General features: G+C 45.4%; 4 protein-coding genes across 4 annotated transcripts; 1 reads left to right on the top strand and 3 right to left on the bottom strand.

Annotated features, from left to right (window-relative positions):
* Positions 1–875: 875 nt before the first annotated feature.
* On the bottom strand, positions 876–1,951 carry EV420DRAFT_1651166 (uncharacterized protein; the record flags this gene model as incomplete). Its single annotated transcript, XM_060478522.1, has 2 exons — positions 876–917; positions 962–1,951. The coding sequence occupies 2 exons, from the start codon at positions 1,949–1,951 to the stop codon at positions 876–878; spliced, it is 1,032 nt and encodes a 343-aa protein (XP_060323089.1).
* Positions 1,952–3,198: 1,247 nt separating this feature from the next.
* On the top strand, positions 3,199–3,990 carry EV420DRAFT_1735690 (uncharacterized protein; the record flags this gene model as incomplete). The annotated part of the gene is made up of 3 exons (XM_060480012.1): positions 3,199–3,572; positions 3,756–3,768; positions 3,859–3,990. Exons 1-3 carry the CDS (start codon positions 3,232–3,234, stop codon positions 3,988–3,990), a joined length of 486 nt encoding a protein of 161 aa, XP_060323090.1. The 5' UTR covers positions 3,199–3,231.
* Positions 3,991–7,288: 3,298 nt separating this feature from the next.
* Positions 7,289–8,846, bottom strand: EV420DRAFT_1279801 (ankyrin repeat-containing domain protein; the record flags this gene model as incomplete). The annotated part of the gene is made up of 2 exons (XM_060468165.1): positions 7,289–8,461; positions 8,511–8,846. Coding segments are annotated over 2 exons (1,509 nt in total), but the record flags the coding sequence as incomplete, so codon positions are not given.
* A 329-nt stretch (positions 8,847–9,175) lies between these two features.
* Positions 9,176–10,343, bottom strand: EV420DRAFT_1651169 (uncharacterized protein; the record flags this gene model as incomplete). The annotated part of the gene is made up of 6 exons (XM_060478523.1): positions 9,176–9,525; positions 9,590–9,742; positions 9,802–9,858; positions 9,892–9,910; positions 9,969–10,166; positions 10,212–10,343. The coding sequence occupies 6 exons, from the start codon at positions 10,341–10,343 to the stop codon at positions 9,176–9,178; spliced, it is 909 nt and encodes a 302-aa protein (XP_060323092.1).
* Between the last annotated feature and the right edge of the window lie 8,483 nt (positions 10,344–18,826).

An 18,826-nucleotide genomic window follows, 5' to 3' on the forward strand; every position in this document is an offset into this window, starting at 1 on the left:
CTTTGTTACAGTACTGCTTTCAATGTGTGCACGGGAACTTGGGGGCTCGAAACTTGGCTTCTACCTACTGTAACCAGCCTACTTATACTACAGGGGAATTAGAATTACAAACGTCGTGCAGTACCCAGACTCCTACATGCATAGCATGTTGCCACCGTTGCCTTACTGAGCATCCGAGTCGGACTTCCCAGTTTTAGTCTCATTTCTATAGTGAGCTTGCTAAATGCGTGCCAAGAGGTGCTCTCCCGACACCCACGGGCTTGTTCTCTAGTGACTGACAGGTCTAGGCACACGGAACTATCACTTCTGGTGTATGTCATTCAGGACTTCTTTCTTGGATTCACAGAGGCTTCTTGTAGACATGGCAACAAGTGAGTCTTTGAACAATGGGACTCAGAACAATGGAATGCGGGCTCGTGGACTTTGGCTGAAGCCCATTGCCCAAGCTCATGCCAGTGATATCTGTCATCTTGCTTAAGGATTTCCCCAGATTTTCAGGTACAACGCATCACAGTTAGCAAGCGCGCTAAGTGTTCTCAGTGTCAGTGCAATCTTCAAGGTTTTATCTAGCTCTCATGAGTGTGCTTGTAAGTTAGAGCCTAAGGCATTGGGCATAGGGTTTGGCCTTCTCATCATGCATGCCTGTCAGGTACAGTGCTGTGACTAAGTCCTGTTTAGAATCCCATTGCTTCTTATGCCATAAGTTATATTCCATATCATTGCACTGCGTAGCTTTAGTGTCGATGCGTAGTTTTAGTCCGCTCACTCACTATCTCTCAGTATGTGTGTAAAACACTCTAGATTGCAAAATTACACATGTAAATAGGCTGCAGTCGCAACACCGCATATCAATGTGGGGGTTACCTATCACATTGTTAGAACCTGATAATGGGGACCATCCCTGCAAACCACCAAGACTACTAGCCTTCAGGACTGAAGGGCTCGATAACTTGGAATGTACCTTTTGGTTGCCCAAAGTTGCATCGAACATCTCTTTGGTCTTGACATCCTCCGCGATCCTAACCTTCTTTACAGGCTTTGAGATTGGGGTGCTGGTAATTGGTGGGGTAAAGTTCATGGCCTCTCCATCACCTGAAACCTCACCCTTCATTACAGGTGTGGAGATACAGAATACTTCAGGTTCCACATTGGATGAACCACCAATCTGGCTGTCAGGTTTGGCAGAGGAACACTTGTGTGCCTTCCATGATCTCATGACATCTTCATAGATCACCTTTTGCACTTCAGGATCCTCGTCCTTCAAGAAATTGAAGTTCTCCCAAGCACGGCACTGATTCTCAGGATCCAATTCCTCATTGTCAATCCCTGGAATTCCAGTGTCACAAAAATCATGAATCTTTCCTTTGTTGACAAAAGGCTTTTCCACAGGTATTTCATTTCCTGCCTCATGTTCAGTATCTGACTCTAAGTTTGACACATTTTCAGCTTGCATAGCTCCAGCCTGAGCTTCGAGTTGAGCTGCCTCTGCCACAGCCTCTTGTTCCCTTTGGACTTGACTTGGAATATTGAGAAATTGCTTTTCAAAATGCTTCTGGCATACATCATGTACAAATTTTATGGTATTCTCAATAGCGACCTTATTTTCATCAACATCAGAATCAGATAAAATTTCATATCTATTTTTCATGCTAGCAGTAAACCCAGTGGTTTTCGAACCAGGGTCCAGCAAAGGGGTACATCTACCCTTCTTCTTTCCCACAGTCTCCCATCCCATAACTTTGCTAGGGTGGAGAATGACAGAATTGTCATCAAGATCCAGAAGATCTACATCCAATACAGTTTGAAAACTGATGGAATTCAGCTCATTTGCAGTAACGCGACCACCATACTGGCTAGGAAGATTGAAGTCCTCAGATGTGACAGACTCCTCCTTCACAGGCCAAGAGGATAATCCCTTCTCACCTATGGAGACAGGGCCTGAGCTTCTCATGCTGATGTTCAGCACAGGGCTCACAATGCTAGTAAGGGGCAGCTCCTCATGCCAGTACTCTCATTCTCTCTCTTTCTTTCTTTATCTTATCTTCTTCCTTATCTATTTATTATATAGCTCTTCTACTTTACTGCGGTGATCCCACTTTCCTATTACTTATCCCACTGTTTACTTATCCCATCATTTACTTATTGATTAGCCTTCCTTATTCCTTTTAGTAATAGTCCCTATCCTACCAGTATATAAGACCATAAAATTCTCCTACGTATGCTAGAACTACTTGAATAGAGGTTCTTTTAACCTGGTCTTTCCTCCGTCCAACAGCTCTTGCTTTGTCTAACTCTTGTGTGCTGTTACTGCCAACTTCCCATCACAGTACCATCACAGTGAAGAATCTCCACACCAAAAAATTGAACAATGACATGTCAAGAGAGCTTCTGTTTGCATGCACATCTCCAGTCAAGCAATGATAGGGAGTGCTGGTCAGTTGAGGCTTTGTGTGTCTGTGCTCCATATTGATGATGGTCAGAGGATGGAAAGAATTTGGATCTCTGATCAATGCAGATCTGCCTTCAAACCTTCAAACCCTTCCATCTGATGGATCTTATTCAGAAAAGATGACACTACTGTACTGATAACATCTTCATGCAGGCTAGTAGTTGGGATGATGCACATATTAAGTATACTATCAACCACTAAAATATACTGGCAGCAGTAGTTCACGTTCCCAAAATCCAGATCCTAATGATGAAAGCATCACTACTGGACAAAACCATAATAATGCATGCAGAGCCAATATCTGCAGACCACCTGGTTGTCAGCATCATACAGAGGACACATTGCTGACAGATCAGGAATACGAGACAGGCATGGAATCCAGTGATGACTTGCTGCAAATGTCTGGAAAGCCCTCGGTGTCTACAAAACACTCAGAGCAGGATGTTTGCATGACTAGAGACATCGAGGATGAGACATTGAGTAATTGTGCTTGGTACCAATTTGATCTTGCTGTTGTCGCAGCCCTCATTTCACTAGTAGGAAACCTTCTTACTGGAGGTGACTTCATGAAAAACTTGCTGTATATATGACTCTTGCTATTTCACTTGCACCAGTTTATTGAAGGTGAGTTCCACTGCTCCTATGCAATCCTCACTCCTTTCTGCACAGTTCCTTGGTCCATGTATCAGAATGCTAGACCTCATCGACACTCATCACACTTATCCCCTGATCCTTCTCCCAATGACATTCACAAGAAAAATGCCTATACAGAACTCTGAAGAATGGAAATATTCTTTTTGATTCCAGCAACAGTGTCTCCCTTCCTCGGAGCCTCATTTCTTTGCTACATCCTAACTCTGATCACAGGCAAAGACATCCTCACTTGGTTCAGCACTGGTCTCTTCCTTCTTGCTACTGGCATCCATCTGTGGATGCATGTCGTTAAGCATCTTACCCTCAGAATATCACATCTCCATGATATCATACATTATCCCAGCCCTGAGCAGACTACTAAGAATCTGTGGCAACAGTTGGCAGACCTGAAGCAGCAGATGGAGAGGGTCAAGCACACCCTGGGAAAGGTTCAGCAGAGAATAGATGACAGAGCTGAGGCAATGTATGAGTATGTTGATGCGAGAAGCAGGATCAGAGGGTCAAGGACACTAAGATTTCTGTGAATTCTGTCATGAATTCACCCCTATTTTTCGCTTTAGTCATTTGCTTCATGTCATTCTTCCTTGATTGTCATCCAATTCTTGTCATCATTCCTGTCCAGCTCATTAGTAACCTGCTGTTGTGACTGCAGCCTATTTACGCAGGTAATTTTGCAATCTAACGTGTTTTACACACATACTGAGATATAGTGAGTGAGTGGACTAAAACTATGCATCAACACTAATGCTATGCAGTGCAATGATATGGAATATAACTTATGGCATAAGAAGCAATGGGATTCTAAACAGGACTTAGTCACAGCACTGTACCTGACAGGCATGCATGATGAGAAGGCCAAACCCTATACCCAATGCCTTAGGCTCTAACTTACAAGCATGCTTGTGGGAGCTAGATAAAACCTTGAAGATTGCAGTAACACTGAGAATACTTAGCACACTCACTAACTGTGATACATCATACCTGAAAATCTGAGGAAATCCTTAAGCAAGATGACAGATATCACTGGCACAAACTTGGGCAATGGGCTTCAGCTGAAGTCCGTGAGCCTGCGTCCCATTGTTCTGAGTCCCATTGTTCGAAGACTCACTTGTTGCCATGTCTATGAGAAGCCTCTGTGAATCCAAGAAAGAAGTCTTGAACGACATATGCCAGGACTGATAGTTCCATGCACCTAGACCTGTCAGTGCTAGAGAACAAGCCTGTGGGTGTCAGGAGAGCACCTCTTGGCACATGTTTAGTGAGCTCACTATAGAAATGAGACTAAAACTGGGAAGTCCAACTCGGATGCTCAGTAAGGCAGTGGTGGCAATGTGCTATGCATGTAGGAGTCTGGATACTGCACAACATTTGTAATCTTAGTTCTGAGAGAATAAGAATCAGTGAAGCTGTTCTGTTCCATTGAGTGTTGATAAGTCCATTCAGAGTATGTTCTGAAGAGGAAAAGTGAGATCTGTTCTGTTCTGTTCTGTCTGTTCTGCATCAGTTCTGTTTCGAGTTTCTGTTTTCTGAATCTGTTTCTGAGCACTTCTGAAGTGTTCTTGAGTTGAGATCATCTGTTGAAGTTGGTTGGAGAACCCCTACATACAGTTGTGTAGCGAGTGGGCTAAGTCAGTACTTGCCTGTGGTGTTCTTTTAGTGAGCTCACTAAAGTTTCAGCATGTATTGCCTCTGTTTCTGTCAGGATCAGTGTCCCTTGTGTATTATAACTCAAATCTGCCTTGAAGGTTGCGTCATGCCAGTGAATGACCTTCCTGTAAAAAGTTCCTAGACTTAGGAATTCATTAGAGAAAGCTTAGCTTTGCTAAGAGCACTGAGAATAAGAGAAACTCTTCAAGATATTGAAGTATAGTTGGATCGCATTAGAAATAATCGCTCCCCCTAGAACTTACGAGGGTGATTGTAGTTTGTGTAGTTGTGTGAGTGTGTGTGTGGGTTTTTGAGGTTTGCCTTTTAGCATGCTCACTATTCCACAGGTGCCTACAGCCAGCCTCATCACTGTCACACCCCAAGCTACTGAAACCCCATCAGTAGCCAACTTTGTGGAAGGACTCCAGGAAACCCAACAGCAGGCAGAGGTGGCCCTAACCAAAACAGTGGAAACAATGAAGCAGGCATATGATAGTCACCAACAACTCAGTTGAGACTATCAACCAGGTAACCAAGTATGGTTGGACGCAACCAACCTACATCTATCATGACCAGCTAAAAAACTGGACAACAAATGAGTAGGGCCCTTTGAAATCCTTGCAAAGAAAGGGCCCTCCACATATGAACTACGATTACCAATGGGGTGGAAAATTCACAACCGATTCAATGAGGTCTACCTCACTCCATACATACCACCCAAATTCCCCAATCAACAACAACCTGAACCTCCACCCCTGGAATTAATCAAAGGAGAAGAAGAATACGAAATCGAGGAGATACTACAAGATAAGGAAACTGCCATCAGGCAAGGAAAGCAACAAGTCCACATCACTGAATACCTCATCAAATGGAAAGGCTATCCAGTTGAAGAAGCAACATGGATACTGCAAAGTCAGCTTGCCAATGCTGAAGAGCTTGTACTACAGTACAAGCAATGCCTGGAAGCTCTCTCTATGGATGCCGAGGATGAAGATTCATACTTGGATGACTCTTACCTGTCCTCAGATGGCGAATCTGACACTGACTCAATCAGGACGACTGAGTCTTAGTGGGGGGGTAATGTCATGAATTCACCCCTATTTTTCGCTTTAGTCATTTGCTTCATGTCATTCTTCCTTGATCGTCATCAAATTCTCATCATCATTCCTGTCCAGCTCATTAGTAACCTGCTCACTGATACCCTCACATCACATCATGCTTCCATCATCACATCATCATTCTGATCATCAACAGTCACTTCTGCATCACTTAATCCCTGGTTTGCAGCAGATGAGCATAGACACTCTTACTCAGGTGGAGTCCTGACCACAAGGGCACCATGATTCCAGAACCTCACTCATCTCGCTGGCCACTCACCATTAGGTAGTTCTTTCATTGGCAGTTTGCCATTGGCCATGTTGCACTCATTCTCTATCATGGAACCATAGTAGCATAGTTATTATTAGCATACCTAACTTGTATTTAAGCAGCCTCAGCTGTGGGCTAAAACCCCAGCTTCAGCTAAGGTTACACACTCTCAACTCTTACCTGAACTCCAAGTTCCATGACTATCTAAGTCCCATCTACTTAATGTGGTCTGCATTGCTACCTTTGCTTTGCTTCACCAAAGTGCGAGTGATGAACTAAAGCTCAACCTTGCTTATCCAAGTTGGTGCTTGACAGATTCACTGAAGGTCTGAGAGCAGTATTTGGATGTGAACACAAACCCTTCATTGCTGTCATACATTTTGCCTGCATGGCTTGTCTCTCCACCCTCACATCCATCTGTGAAGTTTCCTCCTCCCCTTTCACCCTCATTTTCTACAGCATTGTCTTCCTTCACACCCTCAGAGTGCCTACTAACAATACCTGAAAATAGCAGGCTAAATTTATGAAAGCCTGCTCCAGAGCGTTCTATGGGGTTGGGTGCGAGGCTGCTCTATGGTACTCTGTCTCTTATGATGCTCGCTATCCATGTTGCAGTCGCCATAGTCAACCAAATTGTATAAAAAAATTTTATCAATCACTTGTTATTCTCATTTGTTATTTATTCTGCAATCCATTCTGTTCATCGCATGTGTCATTTGTATCATTTTCTCCATTCACATTTACTTTCATGTATCTGGTCTTTAATTTCTTCACTATAGACTATGTACATTGCGTGATTTGGATCTCTAGTGTGAGTGGTGGTAATTCTATGGAGCAATAATTTACACAATAGTTGATCTGATCTCACCAGTGACTAAATAAACCAACCTTCACTGGAACTGGGATCAGTGCTGAAAAACTGGCACTTGGTCTGCAATGCCATTTCTCCCTCCATTCTCACACACCAGCTTAAGAAACTGATTGTATCAATACCAGAATCCTCCTTGATGGACTTCAAAATGAGATCCACAGAACAATCAAAATTTCAAGGAATGATTATGAACAGAAGTAGCAATCTCATTACTAGGACAGAATATATGTGAATTGTATGACTAGTATGAATACAGGATATATATGTATATGAGAGCAGGATTGTATACACCTGGCACATCACTCATGCAGTCCTAGGGCCTTCCCTCTATGCTCTGCAAGCAGTGCTGCTATCTTGTTGTATCCCATTTCAACTGCTATATCATATATACTTTTGCTGTCATTATCCTTTATCATGATATCAATATCCTTGTGCTTTAGTAACACCTCAACAAACTCCAGATTATTCAAGTAGGTGGCAATATGAAGGGCAGTCTGTCCTTTGAGATCTGTCTTATTCACATCCATCTGGTCTGAGTTCAAGAGTATCCAGAGGATATTGCCAGTATAGTCACATCCAACAGTGACATGTAAAGCATTCCTTCCATCATCCCAGGTCACTAAAGCATTAGGATCATCCTTTCCCCACTCCAAGAGCACCCTCACAATTTCATCATGATTGAACAACATAGCATCAATAAGGGGGGTGTTGTTGAACCTGATGGAGGTGTCAATGTTAGGCTGTGATAGCAAGAGCTTAACCACTCCAGTGTTGTTATGCTGCACAGCTACTGATAGTGCTGTCACTGCTCTGCTCCAATATGGAGAGTTGGACAGCTTGTTCAATGCTTTCATGCCTCCAGACTCCAGGAGTTTTTTGATGATTTCTTCATGACCCTTGAACACTGCAGCAATGAGAGGTGTCCAGCCATAGAAGGGACCTGCAGATTCAGGGGCAACCTGATTCACATCCATGTTACAGGGAGGTGACAGCAACATGTCAACCATGTTGGGGTAGCCTGTGTACACTGCAATATACAGCACAGTTTCATTCTGCAGATTAACCCCAGGTTGATCCATCAGGATTGCCATGACATGTACCAGGCCATAATAGGCAGAAAACCATGCAGCAGTGTGTGGCATTTCTTCTCTGTCAATGCTGTCATACAGCACATCATCAAGATACTGCTGTGCAAAGGCTTCTGCCTGAGTCAGCAGGAAAGTAAGGATTTCCTGTTCCACAGTGCCTGGTCCACAAGCCCTGGCATGGTAGGTCCAGTTCCTTGATGAATATTTGAGGAAAGGATACTTCTTCTCAAAGTTCCAGCCATTAAAGCCCTCAAGAGAATTAAAAATGTCAAATGACATATATGTAAGACAGGTGCATGTGATTTCTTCGTGGATGTTGGGGAAAAGTTTGCATTGCCAATGAGTGAAATATTCTTGGATAGTATAGTCTAATAAAGTATTCAGCTGATAAAGAGAGAGAATTGAGATCTGAGATCTACTCATGCACAAACACAAAAGACCCTTTGCTGTCTATTATGACAAGTCTGGCACAAACACTGGTAAGAATGTCCTCACCAGTAACATTAATGGGATCAAGCTTCTCAGTGTTTGGTTGAATGGCCAATGCATGCTGCAGTTCTGTCACATTCAAAGGTTCCACAGCAAAAGCTATCCAGCCAAATATGTGATATGCAAGTTCTTTCTGACAGTCACCATAGTGGTCCACCCTCTTGAGTGTTTTGTCATATGTGTCCCATATATCCTTTGGTAGTTTTTCCAATGTCACCCAAAGAGTCCATGGATTTATAGTATCAGCAAGTGATTCCAGGTGGAGATGTGCCAGGAGGAACCTATGGAAAGTTGGTCAGTATACAGTATACGGAAAGCTGGTATTGCATAAGTAACCTACATGCTATCAGCTTTGTCCATGATTCTCATGAGTATCACATCACACAGAGTGGGATCTCTTTTGATGATATTGGCAAGGTACCCTTTAGAAAGCTTGTTCGTGATATATGAAGTGATATCTTCATTGGTAGCTTAGATTGTCAACTCAGTGGGGGTGGGGGTACCTGTATTTGCTTCAGAGAGCAATTCTATTGCAGTGATGCCAGGTCTTGACATCACAAGGAGATGGACATTATTGCCTAATAACCTCATCATATCGATCAGGTCCCCTCAAGTATCATCAGAGGTGGAAAACTCATCCAGTGCATCTAAAACAATGTAGACATGGTGGAATGATTTCAGCTCTTCTGAAAGGCATTTGATAAGGTCATTATGGGAAGGGTTTTTTTTTGCATCAACAGATTTCTCATGGAGGTCAGTGATCAAGGTGGAAAGACCACAGGCTTGAACCCGCTGTTTCAGGAGGCTATGAAGAACGTTGACTACAGTTTGTTCTGCTGCATGATTGTAATCAAAGAAGAGATTCAGAACAAGTGTCTGGGCCATTTTCAGTGATTGCAAATGATCAACGCTGATCAAGGCTAGGATGGTTTTTCCAGCATCCGCTGAAGATGTATAAGCTTCAAGGAAGTAATGAAGACATCTGCAAAAATAACTCATGACTGCTGTGACACCACAAAGTACAAGACATCCCAGAACCATTCACCCAGCTCTTAAACTTTGATGACTCAAGAAACCATTGTCCAGTGTTGCCAACATGTTGCATCAGCTTATCATGTTGGATGATGTTGTGGTCCGAAGAGGTGAGCCACTCTGCTACTTTCTCAGTCTTATGATCTGTGATGTATCTGTGCATCAGTATATGATCCAATGGCAGATTCCAAGCACAATCATACCCATCTGTTTCTGCTTCTCAATATCCAGAATTTCCTCACCCACACATTTGACATCATCTAATGTGCATTGAATTGCATGAGATAACTTACTGTATACTAAACTTAGCCTCTGATGAGCGAGTATAAGACATAAAGATCACTTACATATGATCATGTTATCTGGCGACCATAATCAAGGTCTTGATACGCTCGATCTTCCTCAGGTCCTCCTTGATGTCACCTTTGGTAAAAGGCCACTTCACTCTATGCCTCTTCTTTCTCCATGCATCCTCCAGCTTCTTCTTGAGTCCATCAAGGATCTCTGTAAGTTTGGTGAAAGTATCTCCCAACTTGAGTAAAGTTGCCAGCCATGGGTCTTTATCAGTCTATGAGTGAATATACATTGCCACCATGGAAAGACAGGTCTTCACATGCTTCAGCTCCATCAAGAGCTTGGTGCATTCTTCAGGCACTTTCTTTATGCCTTTGACATATTTGATGACAGTAGTGACATTTCCAATGAGGGCAGTAATGGATGAAGTGATTCCTAGGGCCTCTGCCATGGTGGTTGGTGAAGGGTAAGATTATACTCAAGCAGGGGATGATCAATGTAATGCATGGCAGTGCAGTCGCTTCACGGTTGAAAGTCACAGCATACAGCAACGTGCTGTATCCTTCCCTCCATGTTGATGGGAAACCGTCACTCACGTTATGTTCTTGAGAATTATCGATTAGCATGCAACCTCTAAGGTTACATTTAAGATGGAAAAGGAAAAAAAAAAGGTATAATGTCGATGTATTGCATCCAAAGCAAAAACATCAACATCATCCCAATAAGCACACTAGTCTTACCCTTTCGAACACATCTGTATCTCTCACATGTATGGACTCTACAACCTTCACAGACTGCTTTGCACAGCTTGGTCTAGGTATTTCTGAAATCAGGTGCAGCAAGTCCAACAGTGCCAAATATGATACGGCATCAATGACCGAGTCTTCTACAGTGGATTCACCAAACAGCTGGTACACTACAAGTGTAACCCCCTATATCATGAGGTGGATCTAGTGAAGAGTAAGTAGGCAATGACGAGGTGAAGGAGTGAACTGACATTGATCTTTGTTGCGGTATCTCCTATGGAGGATATTCACATTGGATCCAGAGCCTGGCAGGGTTGTCTTGGCAAGCCGAGATCCAAAGATGGGCTGTAAGGCCTTTTTGTTGTATCCAAGTCAGACATAGCAGTTGCGCCATCAATGCAGTACATTAAAAGATGGAAGTAGAACCATCTGGCGAGAAGAAAACAGTCGAACCAGCCAATTCAGGTTCAGAACCCTTCTGGGATGAGGTAAATCATGTCTCTTTTCACCATATGAGTCGATGTTTTGGTGAATGGCAGCATATCATTCCCAGAGTAGAGAGGCTGTGGTAGCATGCCTATCTGATAAAAGAATCACTGACGTTTGGTAACTGTACAGAGAATGGAGAATTTGGCCTAAACAATATGGCATGCCATTGGGAAGGAAGGATATCTATCGCCAATGATCTCATCATACGACATTGTTGCTGCTGGCTTGGGAAGGTTGGACCAGCCCAAGGTGTGGCATGACAAGCAAAACAATGAACGGAGGTTGTCTGAGGACGTTCCAGCAATGGAGATCCAGGAAATGTAGTATACTTGATAATGAGTTCCGAAAGTAAAGGACATTACTAGTCAGTGTTGTCTGATCATTTGCATCTCTATATGCAGCCCAACTTGTGTGTTCTTGCTGCATACAAAGCGATAGGAAAAATTAGCCAATGAGAGACCAACAAGAGAGTGACTTCCAGTAGCAATGGGGTCATCTTTGGCATTTCGCCATGATGGGACATTGTTAGCGACCGATTACACAAACAAGATCAAACAACTAAGCATGACTCGCACTTCGGTCAGGCACTTTGTGTTGTCCGCAGGTTTATGTGCAGGGAGCTACCGCTTAGCGAATCGAGAGTGAGTTCAGACTAAGTTATCGGGTGAATAAACTTTAGTTCGAGACTGAGGTTTAAGACCTGCAGTCCAGCTACTTAAATACAGTTTGAGTCGTTCTAAATATAGTATACGAGTCTGTAATGGCACGTTAAACACACGATACCTGCGTGGTTTAATGCGGTCAGAATCAGAGAATTAGCATAGCATGATTACAACGAGATCGATAAGATAAGATAAAGCATGGAATCGTAATATTACCCCCCTGTCAAGGCAGTCATCCCGACTGCAGTGTACTTTGGTTTCGGTAGGTATGCGCTGACTAGGGAGTCTGGGTTTGGTCGAACGAGATACTCTTGTATGGCTTGCACTAGGGGGTGGTCTACTTCTGATTCCGTTACCGACTCTGTTTCTGACCAAGAGTTGGTTTCGTCTTCGTTTTCCCACCAGTCTTGGGGAGGGTGTGTGATGAAGGATACTTGTTCGTAGTCCTCGATTGCTTCCCTCGTGTTGTCCAATTCTTGTTCGTCCACCCAGGAGCTCTCTTCCCACGGATAGCCTTTCCATTTGACCAAGTACTCTGTTTTGGTATGGCGCCTGCGACCTCGTCCCACTGTGCGTTCTCGTCTGTCCACTATTTCTTCTACCTCGTATTGTTCTTGTCCATCCACCAGATCTGGTGGTGGTGCTAGTGGTTGTATTTGAATTGGGAACTCCGGTGGGTGATATGGGGTTAGGAGATTTTGGTTGAATTGATTGTGGATTTTCCAGCCCATAGGTAGCTTTAGTTCATACGCGGAGGTGCCCTTCTTGGCAATTACCTCAAAAGATCCTACACGTTTGTCCCCGAGCTTCTTCATTGGTCGAGGGAGGTGGAGATTGGTGGCATCTAACCAGACCTTGTCACCTGGTTGATATTCTATCGCCGGTCTTTGATGCTTGTCATACTGGCGTTTCATTGTCTCTGCTGCCTTTTCCAGGGCTATAGCTGTCTGCTTGTGTATTTTTTGTATCTCCGCAACGAAGTCCTTGGCTGCTGGGTTGGTTCCTTCTTTGATTGTGAGCAGCACAAGATGAGGTCTTTGTCCGTGATTTATTTCAAATGGGGAATATCCGGTTGCGGAGTGTTTGCGGTTGTTATGCTGGAAGGCTGTGAGAGGTAACCACTCGCTCCAGTCATTTTGCCTCTGGTTTATGAAAATTCGGAGATATTTTTCAATCTCCTGATTGGCTCTTTCCGTCTGTCTGTCCATCTGTGGATGATATGCTGTGGAGGGATTCCCTTGGATATGCAACATTTCATATAATTCCTTCATGAATTTGGACACGAATTGTGGGCCCTGGTCTGAGATGACTTTTTGTGGCATGCCGTGTTTTGCCCAGACATGGTCATGAAGAATTCGGGCCCATCCTGCGGACGTTAGGTTGGTGGAGCAAGGAATGGGAATTACTTCTTTCGAGAAGCGGTCTACAATCATGAGGATGGCATTGTAGCCATTGGAGTCTGGTAGTTCACCAATCATGTCCACGGTGATGTGTTCCCATGGTCGTGTCGGTACCGCATGTGGATGTAAGGGTGCTCTCTTTCTCTGGGTGCTTGTTTTTGTTCGTTGGCAAGCTTCGCATCCTTTTACATATCTCTCTATGTCCTGTTTTAGTTTGGGCCACCAGTAGTTGCGTTGAACGAGTTCCTTCGTTTTTTCGATGCCTGGGTGTCCGGCTGTGATATGATCATGGTGAATGGCAATAAGTTCCCCTCGTAGCTTGGCGTCTCGGGGTACGTATAGCCATTCATCGTAATACATTAGGCCTTCTTTCTGGGTGATTCCTCTGGGATGATGGAGAGATGCCCCTATTCCCTTGTCCCACTTGGTCACGTCTCGTAATGCCGTTCGTATTTTCTTGTGTACCTCCTCTTCTTCGGGCATGACGAGAGCTCGAAACATTTCCGGCTTTAGGACTATCATTTCTTCGTTATCCTCACTTCCCTGGTCATGGTCTGCCCTTCGGGATAGTAAATCTGCCTTTTTGTTTGCTGTCCCCGGTTTGTGATGTAGCATGAAATGATATTCTGCAAGTTCCATCACCCATCTAGCTTGTCGGCGGTTGAGTTTTTGGGGTTTTCGGAAGTATTGCAGGTTCTGATGGTCCGTCCATACCTCAAAGTCTTGGTGAGCTCCCATGAGGTAATGCCTCCAGTCTTCTAGGGCAAGCATAATGGCCAGTAGTTCTTTGTCATATATTTCATAATTGCGTTCTGTGACCGTCAGGGCTTTGGATAGGAACGCTACCGGTCTCCACTTTCCCGCTTGTTCTTGTGATAGGACTGCCCCTATAGCTCCCTCGCTTGCATCTGCTTCTACCCAGTACTTTCCAGTACGAGTAGGTATCGCCAGTACTACTTCTTCCGCTAACTTCCTCTTGATTTCTCGGAACGCATCTTCTTGGGCCGCTCCCCATGCCCACTCGGCTTTTCCAGTGAGTTGGGTCAGTGGTCGCACGTGTTTGCTATAGTCCCGGATAAATCTTCGGTAGAAGTTGGTGAACCCTAGAAACGATTGTAGTTCTCGTTTCTTGGTGGGTTGGGGCCACTCCATGATTCCTTTGACTTTTACGGGGTCCATGTGAATCGACCCTTGGCTGATGATTACTCCGAGGTATTTGGTCTCTAATACCTCGAATTTGCATTTCTCCGCTTTTAGGAAAAGATTGTTTGCACGGAGAATGGCCAGTACTTCTCGTACGATGGTACGATGTCTATCCTTGTCTTTGGTACAGATTAGGATGTCGTCTAAATAGACAGTGACATCTCCTCGTGTGATTTGTTCTTTGAACAAGTCGTTCATCATCCATTGGAACGTGGCCGGGGAGTTGGTGAGTCCGAAAAACATCACCATTGGCTCAAATAATCCTCGATTTGTCCGGAAGGCTGCCTTCCATTCATCTCCTCCCTTTATGCGTACATTGTTGTATCCCCATCTGACGTCTAGTTTGGTGAAATATTTGGCATCCTTGAGTTGGTCCATTAGGTCCCCGATAAGAGGGAGGGGATAGCGATTTTTAATGGTCATCTCGTTCAGCTTCCGATAGTCTTGTACGGGTCTAAGTTTCCCATCTTTCTTCTTGACAAAGAAGAAGGGGGATGCCATCAGGGATTTGGAAGGTCGAATCCTCCCGGATTCTAGATTTTCGTCCAGGAATTTGTCCAACTCTTCTTGTTCTGCGGGATTAAGAGGGTAGACCTTGCAGTCCAAACTCGTGTTTGCGTTGGGGAGAAGTTCTATGGCATGGTCCCATGGTTTTCAGGGTGGTAGCTCATCAAAGTTTTCTTTTGCAAATACGTCTCAAAACTCCCGGTAAGGTTCCGGTACTATTTCTTTGAATGTTTTTGCTTCTTTGGCTTGGTTGGCTTTGGCAGCTAGCTCGTTGGCCTTACTTCCCATTGCTCGAATGTGCAATGCTTCTTCGAAGTCTATAATGAGAATGGTGTCTCCTTCTTCTACCTCCATTCCCCAGCTTTGTTCGGGATCTTCATCAGGGAGAAGGAAGGGCACTTTTCGGCATGAACATCGTACTAGGGATACCGCTCCGGTTTTCCAATCGATGATCGGATTGTGTCGTTTAAGCCAGTCATGGCCTAGGAACATGGGTACGTTTCCTAGATCAACGACGGCGAGGTCCAGCTTTTCGTGATGGTCTCCGATGGTCATTCGGAGTTCCACTATCTCGGTTATGTCTCTGCCCTTGTTTCGGCTCCCGTCTGCGTTGTAGACGGCTTGGGCTTTGGTGAGTTTTACCATGTTAAGCTGGTGCTCTTGTACAAATGACCAATTTATGCAGCTCCCGGTACAACCATTGTCTACCAGGGCGTTTACCGCTCGCACTTGACTGGTGTCCAAGGTTTCGAGTTGTACTCGGATGTTGATGCTTCTTCCCTTTCCTCCTCGAATATACTGCAGGGGAGCGTGTAAGTCCTCCATGTTTTGTAGACACTGCTCCCGTTGCCTGTAGGTTTCTTTTGAGGAGCCGATGAGGTCTAGGACTAGATCCTCATCTACTTCTATAAGACGTCTCGGGTGTACCCACATTTGGAGAGTGGCGAGTCTTCCTTCCATGGTTTTTTCTTGTCTCATCTTTCGTCTTACCCATTCGGCACTGTGTGGTTTAAGCCACCCTTTGTCTCATTTGTCGTTGTAGTATTCTTCTTCTAGCTCTGTCACCTCATAGTCTTCTGGGTACTCCTCGGTGTGAACCACCAGGTCTTCCCCTCATGTTTTGAGGCTTTGTCGGTAGCTGTAATCGTCTTCTTCGTCTGGCACTTCTTCAAGGGAAACCGTGTTTTTATTGGAAGTATGGAAATCACATAATGGTCCCACCGACCCGCCCACTGGGGAACACGAGCCCCCGGTGCCATTATGTGTTAGCGATGAGGGTGGAAGATGTACCGTGATTGGAAGCTTGGAAGGGATGGGGTCCCCGTTCATCTGGACTGTTCTTTGCGGGACAGCGGTTTTCTTGCTGGGGATTCGCATTCCCTCTTGCAGCTCCATTCCATGATGAGGGCAGTTGGTCACTCGTGGCTGGCATGTACATGCTGCCCTTGAGTGGGTTTCTTCACTGCTCGCTTCGGGCTCGGCCGCTCTTCCTCTGTTCCCCGCGCCATCCTCTGCCCTCGACGGAGTGAGGTTGATCCCGAGTATCCCGCTGCCTTGCACTGTATTAACGGTTTGCACTTTGGTTCCAGTGCCGGTGGCCAGGAGCTTGAGTGGGGTTCTTCTTCGAGCACGGTGGTAATCCCCTGTACACCGTTCTTTTTATGCGACTGGTTAATTTCATTTTGTGAATGCGTGAAAACTGTGATATTGCTTGGAGATACTACAAGCGATTTATTAGTCCAACCCGCAGGATCTGAGAACGCACCACCGGATGAAATTAAGTCCTTAGCTGATGCGCATTTGTCGCTTATGCCACCAGCTCGTCTTTTACCTCCTCAATCTTCGATGTCGATGCCTCTGCTTCTTTGTCCTTTAATACTTGCTGGTACATAGCCTGGACTTCCGCTCAGGAGAACTTGGGTTGATGCTTGACGAGCCATGTGCTTTGGTCCTTTGGGCATTTGTTGTCCTGCTTTCGGTGTCCTTTGTGACTGCATCAAAAGCACCTGCCCTCCTTTCGCAGTCTGTCAATCTCCATTGGCTGTCCCTGTCCTCCATACGTTGTCCCCGTTCCTGTCTTCTTGTCCGTTCAGGAATTCCCAGTACTTCCAGCTTTTCCCTTGTTCTGTTGTCCCTGGTTTGCGATGTTTCTCCCTGCATCTTCTGCTAGCCTGACTCGGTAGTTGTAGTCCATCTGTTCTACTCGGAACTTCCATTCTGAATAGGTGCGAGGTAGCGCAGTTCCGGTGGCATGTATCGCGGTCTTTACATTTTTCCAGATGGCCGGTTTGAGAAGTTCAATCATGTACTCCTCATTGTGGCATTTGCCAGACTCCTTTGCTAACCGTTCAAAGTCGCGGAAGAATTCTTTTGCCGATTTGTAGGTGTTTTGCCGAAGCTGTTTGAACTCCTGTAATTTGAGTTCTACCTCCGCGTCGGTTTGGAATTGGTCCTCGACGATTTGTTTGAATATGTGGTATGCCGGGTATCGCAAGTGATCACATGTGGGATCATAGTACTCATCTCTGGCGTGATTCCACCAGTGTAGGGCTTTTTCTGCGAATCAAAATGTGCAAAACATGACCCTGTTCGGACTTTGCCCATGTGCGTTCATGGTGAATTGCTGTGGAAACACTGCGAAGTAGTCTTCGCATTGATTGAAGAACCTGTCCACATCGTTCGAAGCCCCTGCGAACTTCTCCAGGGGTTCCGCTAACTGGGGCTTTACTTGTGCCCATGGATTGGTGTTGGCGACTCCAACCAGGAATGGTGGGGGTGTGTTTGGTGGTTGCACGGGGTCAGCGGGGATAGGGATGGCTGCAGGTCATGGTAGGGATCTTAATGCGGGATTATGGTGCGGGGATAATGGTCCTTGCGCTACTGGTGCTGGGGCTGCAGGTGCAGGTGCTGCTGCTGCTCCTGCACTCCCTGGTGTTCCTGCGGTGGCAAAGAGCTTGCTGGTACTTACGTACCCTGTTCTTCGGAGAATGCTCAGGTGACTGAGATCCACTGTCTCTCCGCTGTCTGTTTCCGAGGGTACCGGTACCTCGTACTGTTCTCCAGGGTCCGTGTAGTCCTCGGGGTGTACCTGATTCCATAAAAGGTTGGTATGGAAGATTGTTTCTTGATATAGCACCTGGCCTCCGATGGGATTGCTTCGGTTGTTCTGGAAGTATCTGCCCTGAGGCGACCCGTTCCATGATAGTTCTCTTGGTAACTTCTTTTCTGTCCAATGAAGCATTTCCAAATATGTCATATTTTCAAGCTCGGCCTCAGTAGGCTCCCGAGCTAGATCCTTCCACGAATTCCAGGATGATATCCTCATCTCCATACTCTCCTGCCCTGTGTAGCCGCTCCTGATCAAAGGCTGCCCTGTTCCAGGGTTCTCGTAGATTTCGCCTTCTTCTAAGTCCCATTGGTCGGACTCGCTCGAAAGGCTCTGTGCTTCCTGTGACGATTCAGTTCCAGTTTCTAATGATTCGGGCCCACTCGTTGACCCTGAGAATGACCTGTTCGAAGTCTGGTCTTCTGGGTCTGTCCCATACCCAGGGTGCGATGAATGGGACGGGGGAAGTGAAGGGGTGTTCTGGGGCAAGGGGGTAGATGGTGTAGGGGACGACTGAGGAGGGGGGCTCGATTCCTTCGTACATGAGCCACACATTGGCGTAGTCCTGTACTTGTCTGCATATATCGCAGCTGGTGTCAGTGTCGTAGGTGGGCTCGCACTGGTCAAGCTCTGTAGTGGCTTCCCCGGCCCTATCGTTGATGATGAGCGGGGTGTTTGGTCGGGTGATGAGGTTGAGATAACTTCCTTCTTCGTCTGAGGAGTTATCGCGGGCGTAGTAGTTGCCCCAGGTTTCTCCTCTTGAGTCCAGCCTTGGAGGGGACCAGTTGTTGCGTGGCCCTGGGAGCTCGTCACCATTGTGG

The sequence above is a fragment of the Desarmillaria tabescens genome, assembly GCF_030435595.1.
Source record: "Desarmillaria tabescens strain CCBAS 213 chromosome Unknown EV420scaffold_91, whole genome shotgun sequence".
Lineage (NCBI taxonomy): Eukaryota > Fungi > Basidiomycota > Agaricomycetes > Agaricales > Physalacriaceae > Desarmillaria > Desarmillaria tabescens.